The sequence below is a fragment of the Solanum stenotomum genome, chromosome 4 (assembly GCF_019186545.1).
Source record: "Solanum stenotomum isolate F172 chromosome 4, ASM1918654v1, whole genome shotgun sequence".
Taxonomy (NCBI): Eukaryota; Viridiplantae; Streptophyta; class Magnoliopsida; order Solanales; family Solanaceae; genus Solanum; species Solanum stenotomum.
Genome location: NC_064285.1, coordinates 1,979,475 through 1,992,415, shown reverse-complemented (window position 1 = coordinate 1,992,415; position 12,941 = coordinate 1,979,475). Strand labels below are relative to the sequence as shown.

The 12,941-nt window shown below is 34.5% G+C and overlaps 1 protein-coding gene across 1 annotated transcript; it reads right to left on the bottom strand.

Moving 5' to 3' along the window:
* Positions 1-1,541: 1,541 nt before the first annotated feature.
* Positions 1,542-10,255, bottom strand: LOC125862217 (ubiquitin carboxyl-terminal hydrolase 18). Its single transcript, XM_049542243.1, has 11 exons — positions 9,942-10,255; positions 7,863-8,028; positions 7,684-7,772; positions 7,504-7,589; positions 7,246-7,408; positions 6,977-7,100; positions 6,523-6,680; positions 5,647-5,731; positions 3,826-4,038; positions 3,101-3,162; positions 1,542-2,430 (listed from the first exon to the last, which is right to left on the bottom strand). Exons 1-11 carry the CDS (start codon positions 10,019-10,021, stop codon positions 1,776-1,778), a joined length of 1,881 nt encoding a protein of 626 aa, XP_049398200.1. The 5' UTR covers positions 10,022-10,255; the 3' UTR covers positions 1,542-1,775.
* Positions 10,256-12,941: the final 2,686 nt, after the last annotated feature.

Sequence of the window (12,941 nt, the reverse complement as noted above, 5' to 3'; positions counted from 1 at the left end):
TTGTGAGTGTGAAAATAGGCGTTAAAAAAGGAGAGGTGAGTATATGTAGTGGTTCCCCAACTCATTACGGATGTCCTCATAAAGTTTTTTCAAGAAAAAATAAGGGTGCTCCGAGGCGTTTGATCCATGAGCTAATACACACGAAAAATCAAAGAATTTGCGAAATTCCTAAAAAAGGGTCTATAAATGCATAAATGGGTGTTAAAAATGGTGTAAGTATATATTGTGGTTCCCTAACTCATTACGAAGATCCTCATAAAGTTTATTCAGAAAATAATTTTTGGTGCTCCAAGACACCAGATCTATGGGCTAATACACACGAAAAATCGAGGAATTTGAGTAATTTTTTTAAAATGGCTTGTAAATGCGAAAATATGCATTAATAAAATGGTGTAAGTATACGTGGTGGTTCCCCAACTCATTACAGAGGTCCTCATAAAGTTTTTTTCACAAAAATTATTGGGTGTTCCGAGGCGCTAGATCCATGGGCTAATACACGCACAAAAAATTTGAGGATTTGTGTAATTCCTAAAAAGGAGATTGTAAATGCGGAAATAAACATTAAAAATAGTGGGACTATATGTAATACTTTCCCAACTCATTACAGAGGTCCTCATAAAGTTTTTTGAGAAATTTTTTTTGGGTGCTTTGAGGCGCCAGATCCATGGGCTAATATACACGAAAAAATAAGAAAGTCACATAATTCGTAAAAATTGACTTGTAAATGCGAAAATATGCTTGAAAAAAATGGCAAGACTATACGTAATGTTTCCCTAACTCATTACAGAGATCCTCATAAAGTTTTTTTCAAAAAAAAAATTGGGTGCTTTGAGGCGATAGATACATGGGCTAATACACACGAAAAACCAAGAAAGTCGTCTAATTCCTAAAAGTTGACTTTTAAATGCAAAAATATGCCTGAAAAAATGGTTGGACGGTACGTAATGCTTCCCCAACTTATTATAGAGGTCCTCATAAAGTTTTTTTTAGAAATAAAATTTGGGTACTTCAAGGTGCCAGATTCATAGGCTATAACACACATGAAAATTTGAAAAAATTGTTTACTTCCCATAAAATGGCTCCTAAATGTTTTAAAATGCTGCAGATCATGGTGAAGCTATACATACTACTCACCTAACTCCTTACAGAGGGACTCGTAAAACTTTTTCAAAAAAGAAATCATCCAAAACCATTTAACTAAATATTCATGAGCTAACACACACGAAAGTTTCTTAAAATCGCCTAATTCCCAATTTTAAAATAATGAAGATTTGAAATTTGTAGTCGTACCTTCCATATCATTTGTGTGGTTATAAGACTTTCAAAAACTTTAGTCTCAAAAATACTTAAACCGTTTAACGTTTGTATGATTATAAAAACTTCTCATTAAAGATAACACTTCATTCTTTTATTTTTTTACCTAATGTGCAGTGTGCCAGCTATGTCTATAATACACACAAAATGAAACATAGCAACCTCTCATTCATGTAAAAGAAATATACAATTCATGTCTACAAGATGAATTTGACTTCCAAATCTAACTATGATTCTTGGTTATTTCTCTCTATACAACTTTATTTCCCAACACTATTGTAAATCATCAGAACTATTCATCTATACAACTCTGAATCTCCAATACTATCGTAAACTACAATCAGAAGAGGCTACTCACTTTCCCAGATCAGAGAATAAAGTCTTGTCAAGTGACTACAAGTATGTTCATTCACAGATTGTGGACTTTCGCAAGATAAGCCAGACTGCGGGCATGCATTTGTTTAAGGTGAGCTTGAGTCAGAGGCATCGGAAGAAGAATCATACGGCATTTCACCAATTGTGGCTACAGAATCCTCACGAGGACTTTCAAACACAGAGTCATGTGCAGTTCCTTCACATGTCTCGGTGTTTTCCTCAATGTTAGAAACAACAAATTCAACATCTGTAACTACAGAATCCTCCTCCTCACTAGAACTTCCAAACAGAGACTCATAAAAAGTTCTTCTCCACATCTCGGTTTTTTCCTCATTGTCAGAAACGGGGAATCTCCCTTCAGCTTTCTGTATTACAGTTTCAGCACAACTATCAATGAAGGAATAAGTAGCTGATAACATTCTTAGATAAGTTTCTCCATCTGCACTGGATTCTCTAACATCCTGAAGTTCCTGCAAGACTTTACGACTTTCCCCAGAATCTACCATATCTTGATCCTCCCTACCACCCTCAAAGTTAGTAACTGAGGGCAACTCCTCTTTTTCCCTGACAATCACTGATCTCTTATCAGTTGGCAATGAAACAGGATTAGAACATATAGCAGGAGACACAGTTGTCTTATGGCACTCAAGAGGTGCAACTGTGGAATGCTGCTTGCCTTCCGCTTTGTCCTGTTTATTTAATGATTCAAGAGGATATAAGGATGTTGGCCTGGCTAAATGCCTGTAGAAAGCAAAGGCAGCAAGATTATTAGATGCCACGATCCATTCCTCCCATCCTCTATCCAACTTTTTCAAACTTCCATACATGAAAATGATATATAAAATTAAAACTGAAAATAAAACTAAAAAGGGAAAGACAAACTCAAATATTGCAAAAATTAAAAACAAAAAATAAAGACATCACTTTATCTAAGATTAATTTGTACAAGAAAATCATCTGTATTTTTGTCATCACTTTTTACATATGAAAATAACTTTAAAAGAGTAGCATAGGAAGACATGCATAAAATGAGCCTGTTTTGTTACACAATATAGAGGAAAAAATGAAGCTAGCTCGTAAAACAAGTTGTCCATTCGCAGATTACAGATAGTTCTGTTACATAAAATATGTAAAAGGGAAAGTCCATGTTTGAGACCAGAAGAGAGGTATATGTATCAAGTTGAAACCTCAGAGGAGGAATGTGTAATCCTCCTTAAGAATAATAATAAAAAATTAATAAGAAGTACTATAAAATTGAACTCTCAAATTCAAAAATGCTATAGATTTACTTGAGAAAATCATGGTTAAAGAAAAATTCATTTGACTTTTTAAAGTAAAAGGGTTTAAGTTTTATTTGCAGAGGAGTAGTGAGCTTTCAGAGATCAATTAGACCATGGCTGAATGAAGATACCTGCTATATAAGAGCATGTATGCTTCCTGTGCAAGAACCTCATCAATTTTTACATCAATAACCTGAAATAAATTGTGAATTAAGACATGAAAATTAGAAAATGCGAGGACAAAGAAGGTGACAAATGCTCGATATGTATGGAATCATGAATTTCTTGTCACAGGAAGCTCATGAACGTTTAAGGCTAGTCAAGCATGAATACATACTTATTAATGATTTTGACAGAAAGAACTTTACTACTTTACCACAAGCACTTATGTAAGCAAGATGCTACCTTCAACATTATTGCAAAAATGAGACATAGGCTATCAAGTAACAAAGAGTCTCAAAGATGATGTCTATATTGTTGGAAAGGACACACAAACATACCACGCACCCCAAACATGTATGAAGGAACACAGGGTGAGGTTGAGATCTATTCATTATATTTCTGTTTTGACATATACCCGGGCAAGTTTGTCAGTTACATGCATGTCGCCAATTGCATAGAGCCAAATGTCACATGCCGTGTCTTACCAAAACAGGATTTTTTGTTTTTGTTGCAGTTTAGACCCATCTATTAAATCATACAAGACCAAAAGGATCAGAAGGTTGCCTCTGAAGCTTCATTTTTTGACAAATAGTATACATCCTCCAGATATGAAGAGAACACCGCTATTGAATCTTGTGGGTGAACACACAAAGTAAAAAAGAGGAGATGAAGCCAGGAAACAGATGCCTCCTACCTCAGTGTCGTCGGCTCTATACCAATTCTCTCTCAAATCCTTGATGTAGCAGATATAATGGCCACAATGTAATGCATTTGACATATCCTCATGAACAATCACTGCATACAGATTGAAATGGTCATTGCCATCTCCTGTTTCACTCATGTTAGGATTTAGATCTAAACTTTCAGGAAAAGTCACCCTCTTATTTAGTTTGACAGGATCCCCGCTCTGCAAAAAGATTTTAGGCCCAATTAGATTATGCTATCAGAAATCTAAAACATTCACTCATACAAGGTTTGCTGTTTAACAACAAGAAGAAAAAAAATCTAGACAGAACAAGATGGGACAGGGCAACTGAGAGAAAGACACTTTTCCAAGAAAGCAAGAAAGGCTTAACATGGACTTGAGCAACCAGCACACTGCAGACCTAACTTCAGTACATCTGTAAAATCATAAATAGCTTCAGCTGGGTTCTTTTCTATGCAATGTCTATGTTTTTATGTACTATTTTAGTGTTAAAGCAGCTATAGTGCAAAGTTCCATCGTAATCCTCAGCAGAAGAGATTCTAGCTGTTATGACTTGTTGAAAAGTCATTCTAGCAATATGATTCATAACTGAAATATGGAATTTACATCACACACACTTGAATGTCATTAAATATGATGAAGAGCTTGAAAAAAACATATTAATAGTCACTTTTCACCTACGATGTAAGAGGAAGGATCAGACTGTGTTCAACAACAAAGATCTGCGATGTCAATTCCCAAAGCTATGATTAAGCAAACTGAAAGTTAAACATTCTAAATATAAAACCCCAAGCCAAATTAAGCCTAATATACCTAGATAGTATCATAGAGAGTTAAGGATGAAACTTTGAGCCTATCATTGTAGAGGAACATTAAAAATGCTGCATCCTGGAATAGTTAAGTCAATAGTGAGAGATGCATTAGGTAAGCACTTCAACCTTCAAACTATTATTTGGTGCATACTATAAAGACAAACCAAAACACTTCTGTCAGAAGTTGCCCATTCTTTATGTGATTCATGTGCCTCTTAAATGGAGAAACAGGGAGCATTTTAGTCCCTTCCATATCAAACAACTATCCTCACTTCTCGTTTCCGGACTTCAACCCTGCCAATTGGTCTCGCTGGTTTATTTATGAAACAAACAAATCAAAGTCTCTTTTAATTTTACAGTTGGTAGTTTTGGTTGCAACTCTCTAGCCATGACAGGTTGAGAGAAAATCTACGGGTTTAGGGGGTCAAGTACTCTTAGCTTTTGATCTGCAACTTTTTTTGATCAGGAATGCAATGGCTTTTTGTACTACAAACTTTTTCCAATAGTTCTTTCTTACTACTCAGTATTTCCCTGGGAGTGAGTACTTCCCATTTCTAGTACCCAACTCCTTTGAGGTGCTTTTATGTATTACCCATTTCCAGGTTTAGCTTTCATTAATAACCAGCAACCTACTTGCTGCTGCATCTGCGCCTTTCAATTTGGCAAATAAAAATCCATTTCACAGAAAGAGAGAAATTGATTCTGGACTGACACACAGGGGAGATGAAAATTGGACATATTCTTATGAAAATTGGACATGTATTTTTCCTTCAATCCTCTATGATGTTCTGCTTTCCTTAGGCTTGGTGCTACAAATCCTCATAAATGATTAAAATATCCCTTTGTTTTGTCACATTAATGGCACAGAACTTCATCTATGCGGAAAAAAGTGATACAGAAGGTGGTCTTTTTTTTCAATCTTTTAATGGCTAGTTATCAATAAAACTTAGTTCATAGGCCAAAGAGGTAATATAGATGAAAAGGAAATGAGATCAACCTGAAACCTTTTCAAAGCGATTGTCAGAATATTTGGTGCCTCCAGGATCGTTAGGCGCTTCCATGCCTTGACATAATCATTACATCTGCAAGAACATGTCATTCATTAGTGTTAGGCTGTTAGGTATAACAGAAAGGAAACCAAGTGAAGCTGCAACGAATAAACAAGTGAAGGAACCTTTAAAATATCATATCAGAGCAAATATAATTTCAAACAATCAATAACTGAGCAGTAGACAGTTGGAACAAACATCAAAGAGCAACTTTTAATGAAGATGCCCTGCAAGAACATGTCATTCATTACTGTTAGGTATAACAAAAAGGAAACCAAGTGAAGATGCAACGAAAAAACAAGTGAATGAACCTTTAAAATATCATATCAGAGCAAATATAATTTCAAACAATCAATAACTGAGCAGTAGACAGTTGGAACAAACATCAAGAGCAACTTTTTGATGTAAGAGTGGACATCACCCAGATATTATAGGTAAGTCACACCTGCTCTCCCAAAAAGAATGTCGGTGATGCTTGAAGAAGTACTACCAACAAGAAACTTTGAAAATATTTCCCGAAAAAAAAAGAAAATAAATTGAGGAAGTTCTGGCATCAAAAAAGTTCAGATTTTGCACTAGAAATTAGGTCAAATCAGGTGTGACAGAGTGAACCTGCATTTTATGTCCTAGCCACTTAGCCAGTCGTGTAATTAAAATGGATTTACATAAAAGTGAGAATAAAAGCAATGATCAGCATTGCATTGGTAGAATATACACTGGCATGTCTTCACTTGAAGGAATAACCAACTGGTATTTAAAAGTATAGACTAAGGTCACAGGTGATCCTTTGAAGAAGAAAGTCAGCATTGAAGAGAAGAAGCTACCTATCACATTTATACATATCTTCACCATCCATACACTCTTCGGCAGTGAATTGACCTAAGCATTCCTCCAAAGACTCAGCTTTCCCCTCAATCTCTACAGTCAGATCCATCATATTCTCAAACTGATTCGAGTGATTACCACATTCTGTACATACAACCTAAAAAGTAACAATAGCACATTATGCGAGAAAAGATGGAAGGGAGATTGACACTATACAGAAGTGTAAACACTGTGCAGCTTATATGTATTTTTTTTTTAAAGCACATAATCATCAATCAACTATGCCTCAATCCCAAACCAACTCAAGGATCAGGTATGAATCTTCTGTACAAACCAACAAACAGAAATTTGTTTGGCCAATACAACAAATATCATGATAGTAATTTTTTTCAATCTGTTTCACATTGCACAATCACATTGAATAACTCTTTTCTCTCATGAATTAAAGATTACCTGAGATTGAAGGCGACCACCAAATATATGCTGAATAATAGTTGTTTCCTGAGCGCTAAGAGGTACAGCCTTATCTCCATCAAATTCAGCAAGTAACCCCGATTGCATTGTGTCAATAGCAAACCTACCAAGTAGGCAACTTTATTATGATTCAACATGTTTACTGACATACAACACAAGTAATTACATAATTGATCTTCATAAATTAGGTTTCCATGTTGTGCATTATACCAAATATACGCATCAACTCAGCTCAGACAACAACATACCTCATAAACTCATGGGCATCCTCCTGATTTCCACAAGAAAGATTACCACCAATGTTAGGCAACCCTGATAGTATGTCAATTGGTGACAAGGGATTCTGACACCAAGTACATTGTTCAACATGGAGTTGAAATTCGCAGAGGAAGCACCAACCATTCGATCTACCTGGGTGGAAAGAGAGAATACATGATATAAGAATTATTTCCAATAATTTAAAATAAAGGGTTAGTTCATCATAATAATTTGATTTGATGCTCTACATTCTCCTTTATGGCCTTTCTCCAACAAGTAGGCGACAAGTGGTCTAGTCTGTGTTAGACATTGCAGAACCACATTAGCAAAACAGCTGCATAAGAACCAAAGAACGACATTAAGAGAACTCAAAGAATAGACTGAAAGGTAGATAATTCTTGGTCGTTAAGAGTCTATACTAGAGATACCTGTTACCACAATTTATGAGTCTACGAGGAGGATAGCCTGAACCACCCCAGTAAAAGTAATTCAAGAATTCTTCATATGGAAAAAGTTCCTGAAATAGGTTAAATCCCAACTCCGGTCAGGTCTTTAAAATACATGTTATTTGTGTTCATAGAAAGCTAATTAAGGAGGAAACATGTACCTGTATATTATTTTTTCCACTAAAAGGAACAAATGAAGTCCCAAACATGTACCTCCTTTGCAAAGTCGGTTGTGATTGCTCAGAATTACCTTTAACAGATGGTTGAAAATCCCTACATCCATACTTGTGCCCCGAGTTCCAATCGGATCTTTGGCAAGCATCAGAACTAGATAGATAAATAGGCACACAGACAGAGAGAGAGAAATAAAACAATTAGCCACTATCCTACACTCGAAGTCAGATTTATATAAAGAGAAGCAAAAAGATTATCGTTACTCCAAGGAAAGAAATGAAAACCAGAAGAACTAGGCAACAGCAAAAGTGGAAGCAAAGATGAAAGAGAACAATAAATCAAGACCCTGTAAGTAAAGTGAAGTAATTGGCAAGAATGCTTGTTGTGAGAGAGAGTACGCGTATCAACGATAACTTCTTTTTTTTCATAGAAGGTGATTAGAAGTTCTATTACTGAAAAAGCCAGCCAACTTTTGTACAGTGCAGGTCAGTACAAAAGTAGGGATGTATGTATATCAACAACTATATCAGTGAAGTTGCAACTCAGCTCGTCTGACATAGAGAAGCAGACATACCAAACAAAAAGAAGCTCAAAATAGTTTATTCAGCACTAAAAAAAATCTGGAATATAAGATCTTAATGATTCCCAACATGATTTGACAAGGATAGACATACAAAAGCAAGTTTATACATCTACTTAATATGGAGAGTTTCTCTTTAGTTAAGTACTTTAAGTTGAATTTCGGTCCTCTTTGACGATGTTGTCAAATCAACACTTGAGCTCAAACTTTAATGCAAGGTGCAGTATACTGTGCCCAAGCTTCAAGTGAGGCACTTTCGTGTACACACAAACACACATTCAGACACACACACACATATATATACATAGAGAGAGAGGACGGGGTTCATAAAATTGGTAATCTTCCGCCCAATTATAGGCTAGAGATGCCTCTCATCACACTCCACTGATTGGGTAATTTAAAGAGCACTCTATCAATTTGGACTTAATTTTTTCTGTTTGACACCTTGCAAAGTGGATATTAAATGTAAAGAAAGGCATCACATGAAATCATTAGAACATGTGGCTACGAACCACAGTATTGGGGTTTTGAATCCTTCCTCACCCAGAACAAGCTTACTCCGTCTATTCTCATTATCATATATTCTACCTCTCTAAACTTCAAATACCCCTCCCACTCATTACACAAGTAATCCCCTACAATTGAGCGGCATGGATAGAATGCTTGGCCACATCAGTTACATACATAACATTCATATGTAAAGATGGATATAGTGATCCAACTCAGAGAAAAAATATCACTACAATTTAACGCTTATAATTACCAGAAGTATAAGATTGGTAGGCAGCAGAATATAGTTAAAAAAATAAGGTTATTATTATTATTCAATATAGATGTTTTTAAGATTCTCCTCTCCCCCCACCAAATCTATTCCCTTTGTAGAGGCTGTAAACTACAACAGATGAAAACATTATCAGAAGAAACCCAAAATAGAGGAATGATGACAAGAACAGCAACATTTCATCCTCAAAAGGATAAGAGCCTCAGCCACCGGATGATCAGGGAAGATTTACAAGATCCTAACATATATAAATCTTGCTAAATGGAATGAACAAAAACTATTTGCTACTCTATCACTAAGAATAGCAAGTAGTAAATCAAATTATCGGTCTATCCTTCACAGAATTAAACAATTTACCAAATTTCCCTATCAAATGCTTCATCAAACTATTACTCCATCCTTCGCGGAATTAAACAAATCTACCAAATTTACCCCACCTCACCCCCCACCCCATCCACCACCACCTTCAACAAGTAGATAGAACAAGACAACTAACAGAGTAATTGTAACACAATTTCTAGTTCAGTTATACCTAAATCTTGTGGCATTTCTCTACATTTACAGTTCAAATTAACCCTAGAAAAACAATCATCAAGTCTACTTAGAAACGTGTGTAACTTTCACTTCAATCAAAATCGATTACACAAACTACAAACTAAAACTTCAGTATCTTTGTATAATCGCGAATTCGAAAAGTGTGCATACCAGTAATTAACCATCTTGCAGCGGGAGCATCGTTTAGAGGTGACATTGCCGCAGACGGCGCAAGCACTCGGCATCCCCATATTCCGATCGGCGACGGCGAATTATCACCGGAATCAAAATTACCGGCGATATGTGTAGTTAGTAGAATTACTGTGAAAAAGAAGTAACGAATTGCAAATATCAAATTTATAGGCTCCTTGTTTCTAGAACTTTATAGGAACTTTCTAGAACTTTTTGGGAAATTCAAGTAACTGAATTTGGTGTTAGTTGATACTAGTAACTGAAATTCAAGTAGGTTCTTGTTTATGAGTTCTCTTTGGAGAAAATGACATAAATAGTCCCTCAACTACAACTATAAGAGTAGGTTTAAAATGGTTCTTGAATTACACACTTCACGGATTTAGTCTTTCAACTATTTAAAAACTTGTCAGTTTTGGTCCCTTAACTATACACTTATTTATTTTAGTTCCTTAACTATAAACTTGTCGATTTTAGTCTTTTAAATATTCAAAAACTTATCAAGTTTGGTCTTTGTCCATTTTTTTTTAATACAAATAGCTTAGGTTTATATTAATAGAATTCATGCCTCGAGAAATTAAATCCTTTAGCAACTTTTTCTGTTGGCTCTCTCTTCGTTACTTTTTCTTCAAATTAACCTTACACAAAGAACCTTAACCTCAATGATTTAAAATAAAATTCACGAGAAAAGAAAATATAAGTCATAATTTTATTCAACAGAGGATAAAATGAAGCATATTATTGTTACTAATGACTTGAATATGTTAAACTTTATTATAAAAAGAAAAAAGTTATTATCCGTTAAATCCAAAGTTTGTACTCCAACGATTTCATTGAACGAATTTTTTTTAATTTTTCAGAAATGGTAATTTATAAAATGGTAGATTTGCAATTTTTTAAACTTTTTTTAAAAAAATAGATCAATTTTATTATTCTATTCATTTTATTTTACGTAAATAAATTTGAGTAAATTAAATAAAATTCGCGTTGATTAGCATGATGCATGATAAGTTTCTCGAACAAAAACTATCAAAGTTTAGGATGGTGCGCAAAGCTATTTGTATTTAAAAAAATGGACAAAGACCAAACTTGATAAGTTTGTGAATACTTAAAGGACTAAAATCGGTAAATTTATAGTTAAGGGACTAAAACTGGTAGGTGTATAGTTAAGGGACCAAAGCTGACAAATTTTTGAATAGTTAAAGGACTAAATCCGTTAAGTGTATAGTTCGGGGACTATTTTAGACCTACTCCTATAGTTGAGGAACTATTTATGTCATTTACTCGTTCTTTTTGGGTCAAAAATACCCCTCTAAGTTTTTGAAAATGACTTACGAAGGCGTTTGATCATGAAAATTGCAAGTATTTGTACTTCGAGAAATTACATGAAGTTCTTATAATCACATGAAACAATCACTTGAGGTCATTTGACAGTTGATTAGAACTACGCAAGTGTTGATACAATAACACAGCCATTGGAGTATCATAAGTGGGGTCATTTGGCAGCTGATTAGAGCTACGCATGTATTAGTACAATAACATATCCATTGGAATATCATAAGTGGAATTTGAAGACGTAGATCTCGTAAAGGTAGAGGAGTTGTTTCCTATGCAAGTATTAGTAACATATGAATTAGTTATGAGTGAATGTATTATCTTATGCACGTATTAGTTATACAGAAACGGCATAAAATAAAAGTACATAGATTTTCTCATAACTTATACATATATTAGTTATGTAGATTTCTAAGTTGTCAACTAAACGTGTATTAATTTGTTACATGAATTACCTATTTCATATTTACCTACCAAACGTCGTATAACTTATACGAAAATTAATACATGGATAATTTGTTTCTTATCCAATTACTAAACGAACCTTAAAAGAACAACAAATCTAGGATGTCATTAATTTTACTAACATAAAAATAGAGAGTAAAAAATACTTGGGTACTGAGAGCTAGTCATATGTGTGAACTTGTGTTATGCTTTAGGCTTAAGTCATGTCTCGCCCCTTGAAGTTGTCCGCATAATTCACCTAGACATCTCAACTAGGACTTGTACCTATTAAACACCTATACCCTCTCGAATTTGAACCACTTAAACATTTTATGCAGATGTGGCACAAAAAGTGTAATGCACACCTTGTTGGGCGCGTGAAATAAATAAATTAACGTTTTTCCTTTTTTTTCAATTTTCTCTTTATTTTTTTTTTTTAAAAAAATAAAAATCTTTTTATCTTTCTCTCTCTTTCACCATAAGATCTTGATGCATCATTTCTTCACTATATTATTAATTTTTCAGATGTAGAATTAACCCATCATTTTTTGTCGGAAAAAAGGAGATCATCATCACAATTCTTTATCGAAAAATGGATAGCATCATCTACATCTTTTTTGCCGGAAAAAATGGAGACCATCATCTTCTTTGCCGGAACAAATGAAAACCATTATTTAAATATTTTCTCTCTTCCTCCTCATCTCCCCCGACCCACACCGAAGTGACCAAACATAAACAGAAAAAGAAAAAAAAAATTGAAATCACAATGAAAAAAGAAAGAACAGATCTTTCAAGAAAATACTATCAATTTAAATGGAAATAAGAAAGAAGGCATAAAGAGAAATAAAAATAGTAAATTCATACTTAATATATATATATTATGTAACATCTGACAATTTGAAAATAACTTTGAAAAAGCTTGAAATTGGAAATAGTCATTTTTTTGGAAAAATGTAAAAATTTCAAATCTGGAAAATTTGGCTAAGTATGGAAAATAATGAGTTTTTGGCCAACTTTAAACAGTTATAACTCCTAGTTCAGGATGATCTAGGTGTTGCTCCAGTTATTTTGCAAAGTTCGTGGAATGATCTTTCCAACGCCATAGAGTTTGCTCGTTTCCGAGTTCGTATGAGTGAGTTATGCCCTTTGAAAGTTGGGCAGTTGGCAGGGAATCCGTCCGGAAAATTTTAAGGGCATTTTGGT

Bases quoted from the DNA above. Each gene is read 5' to 3' on its own strand.
- LOC125862217 (XM_049542243.1), bottom strand. From the start codon at position 10,021: ATGGGGATGCCGAGTGCTTGCGCCGTCTGCGGCAATGTCACCTCTAAA. The intron at 7,101-7,245 runs GTATGTTGTTGT...CCTACTTGGTAG, and splicing joins GATGCCCATGAGTTTATGAG to GTTTGCTATTGACACAATGC. The intron at 2,431-3,100 runs GTATCTTCATTC...TGCTTTCTACAG, and splicing joins TACATGCTCTTATATAGCAG to GCATTTAGCCAGGCCAACAT.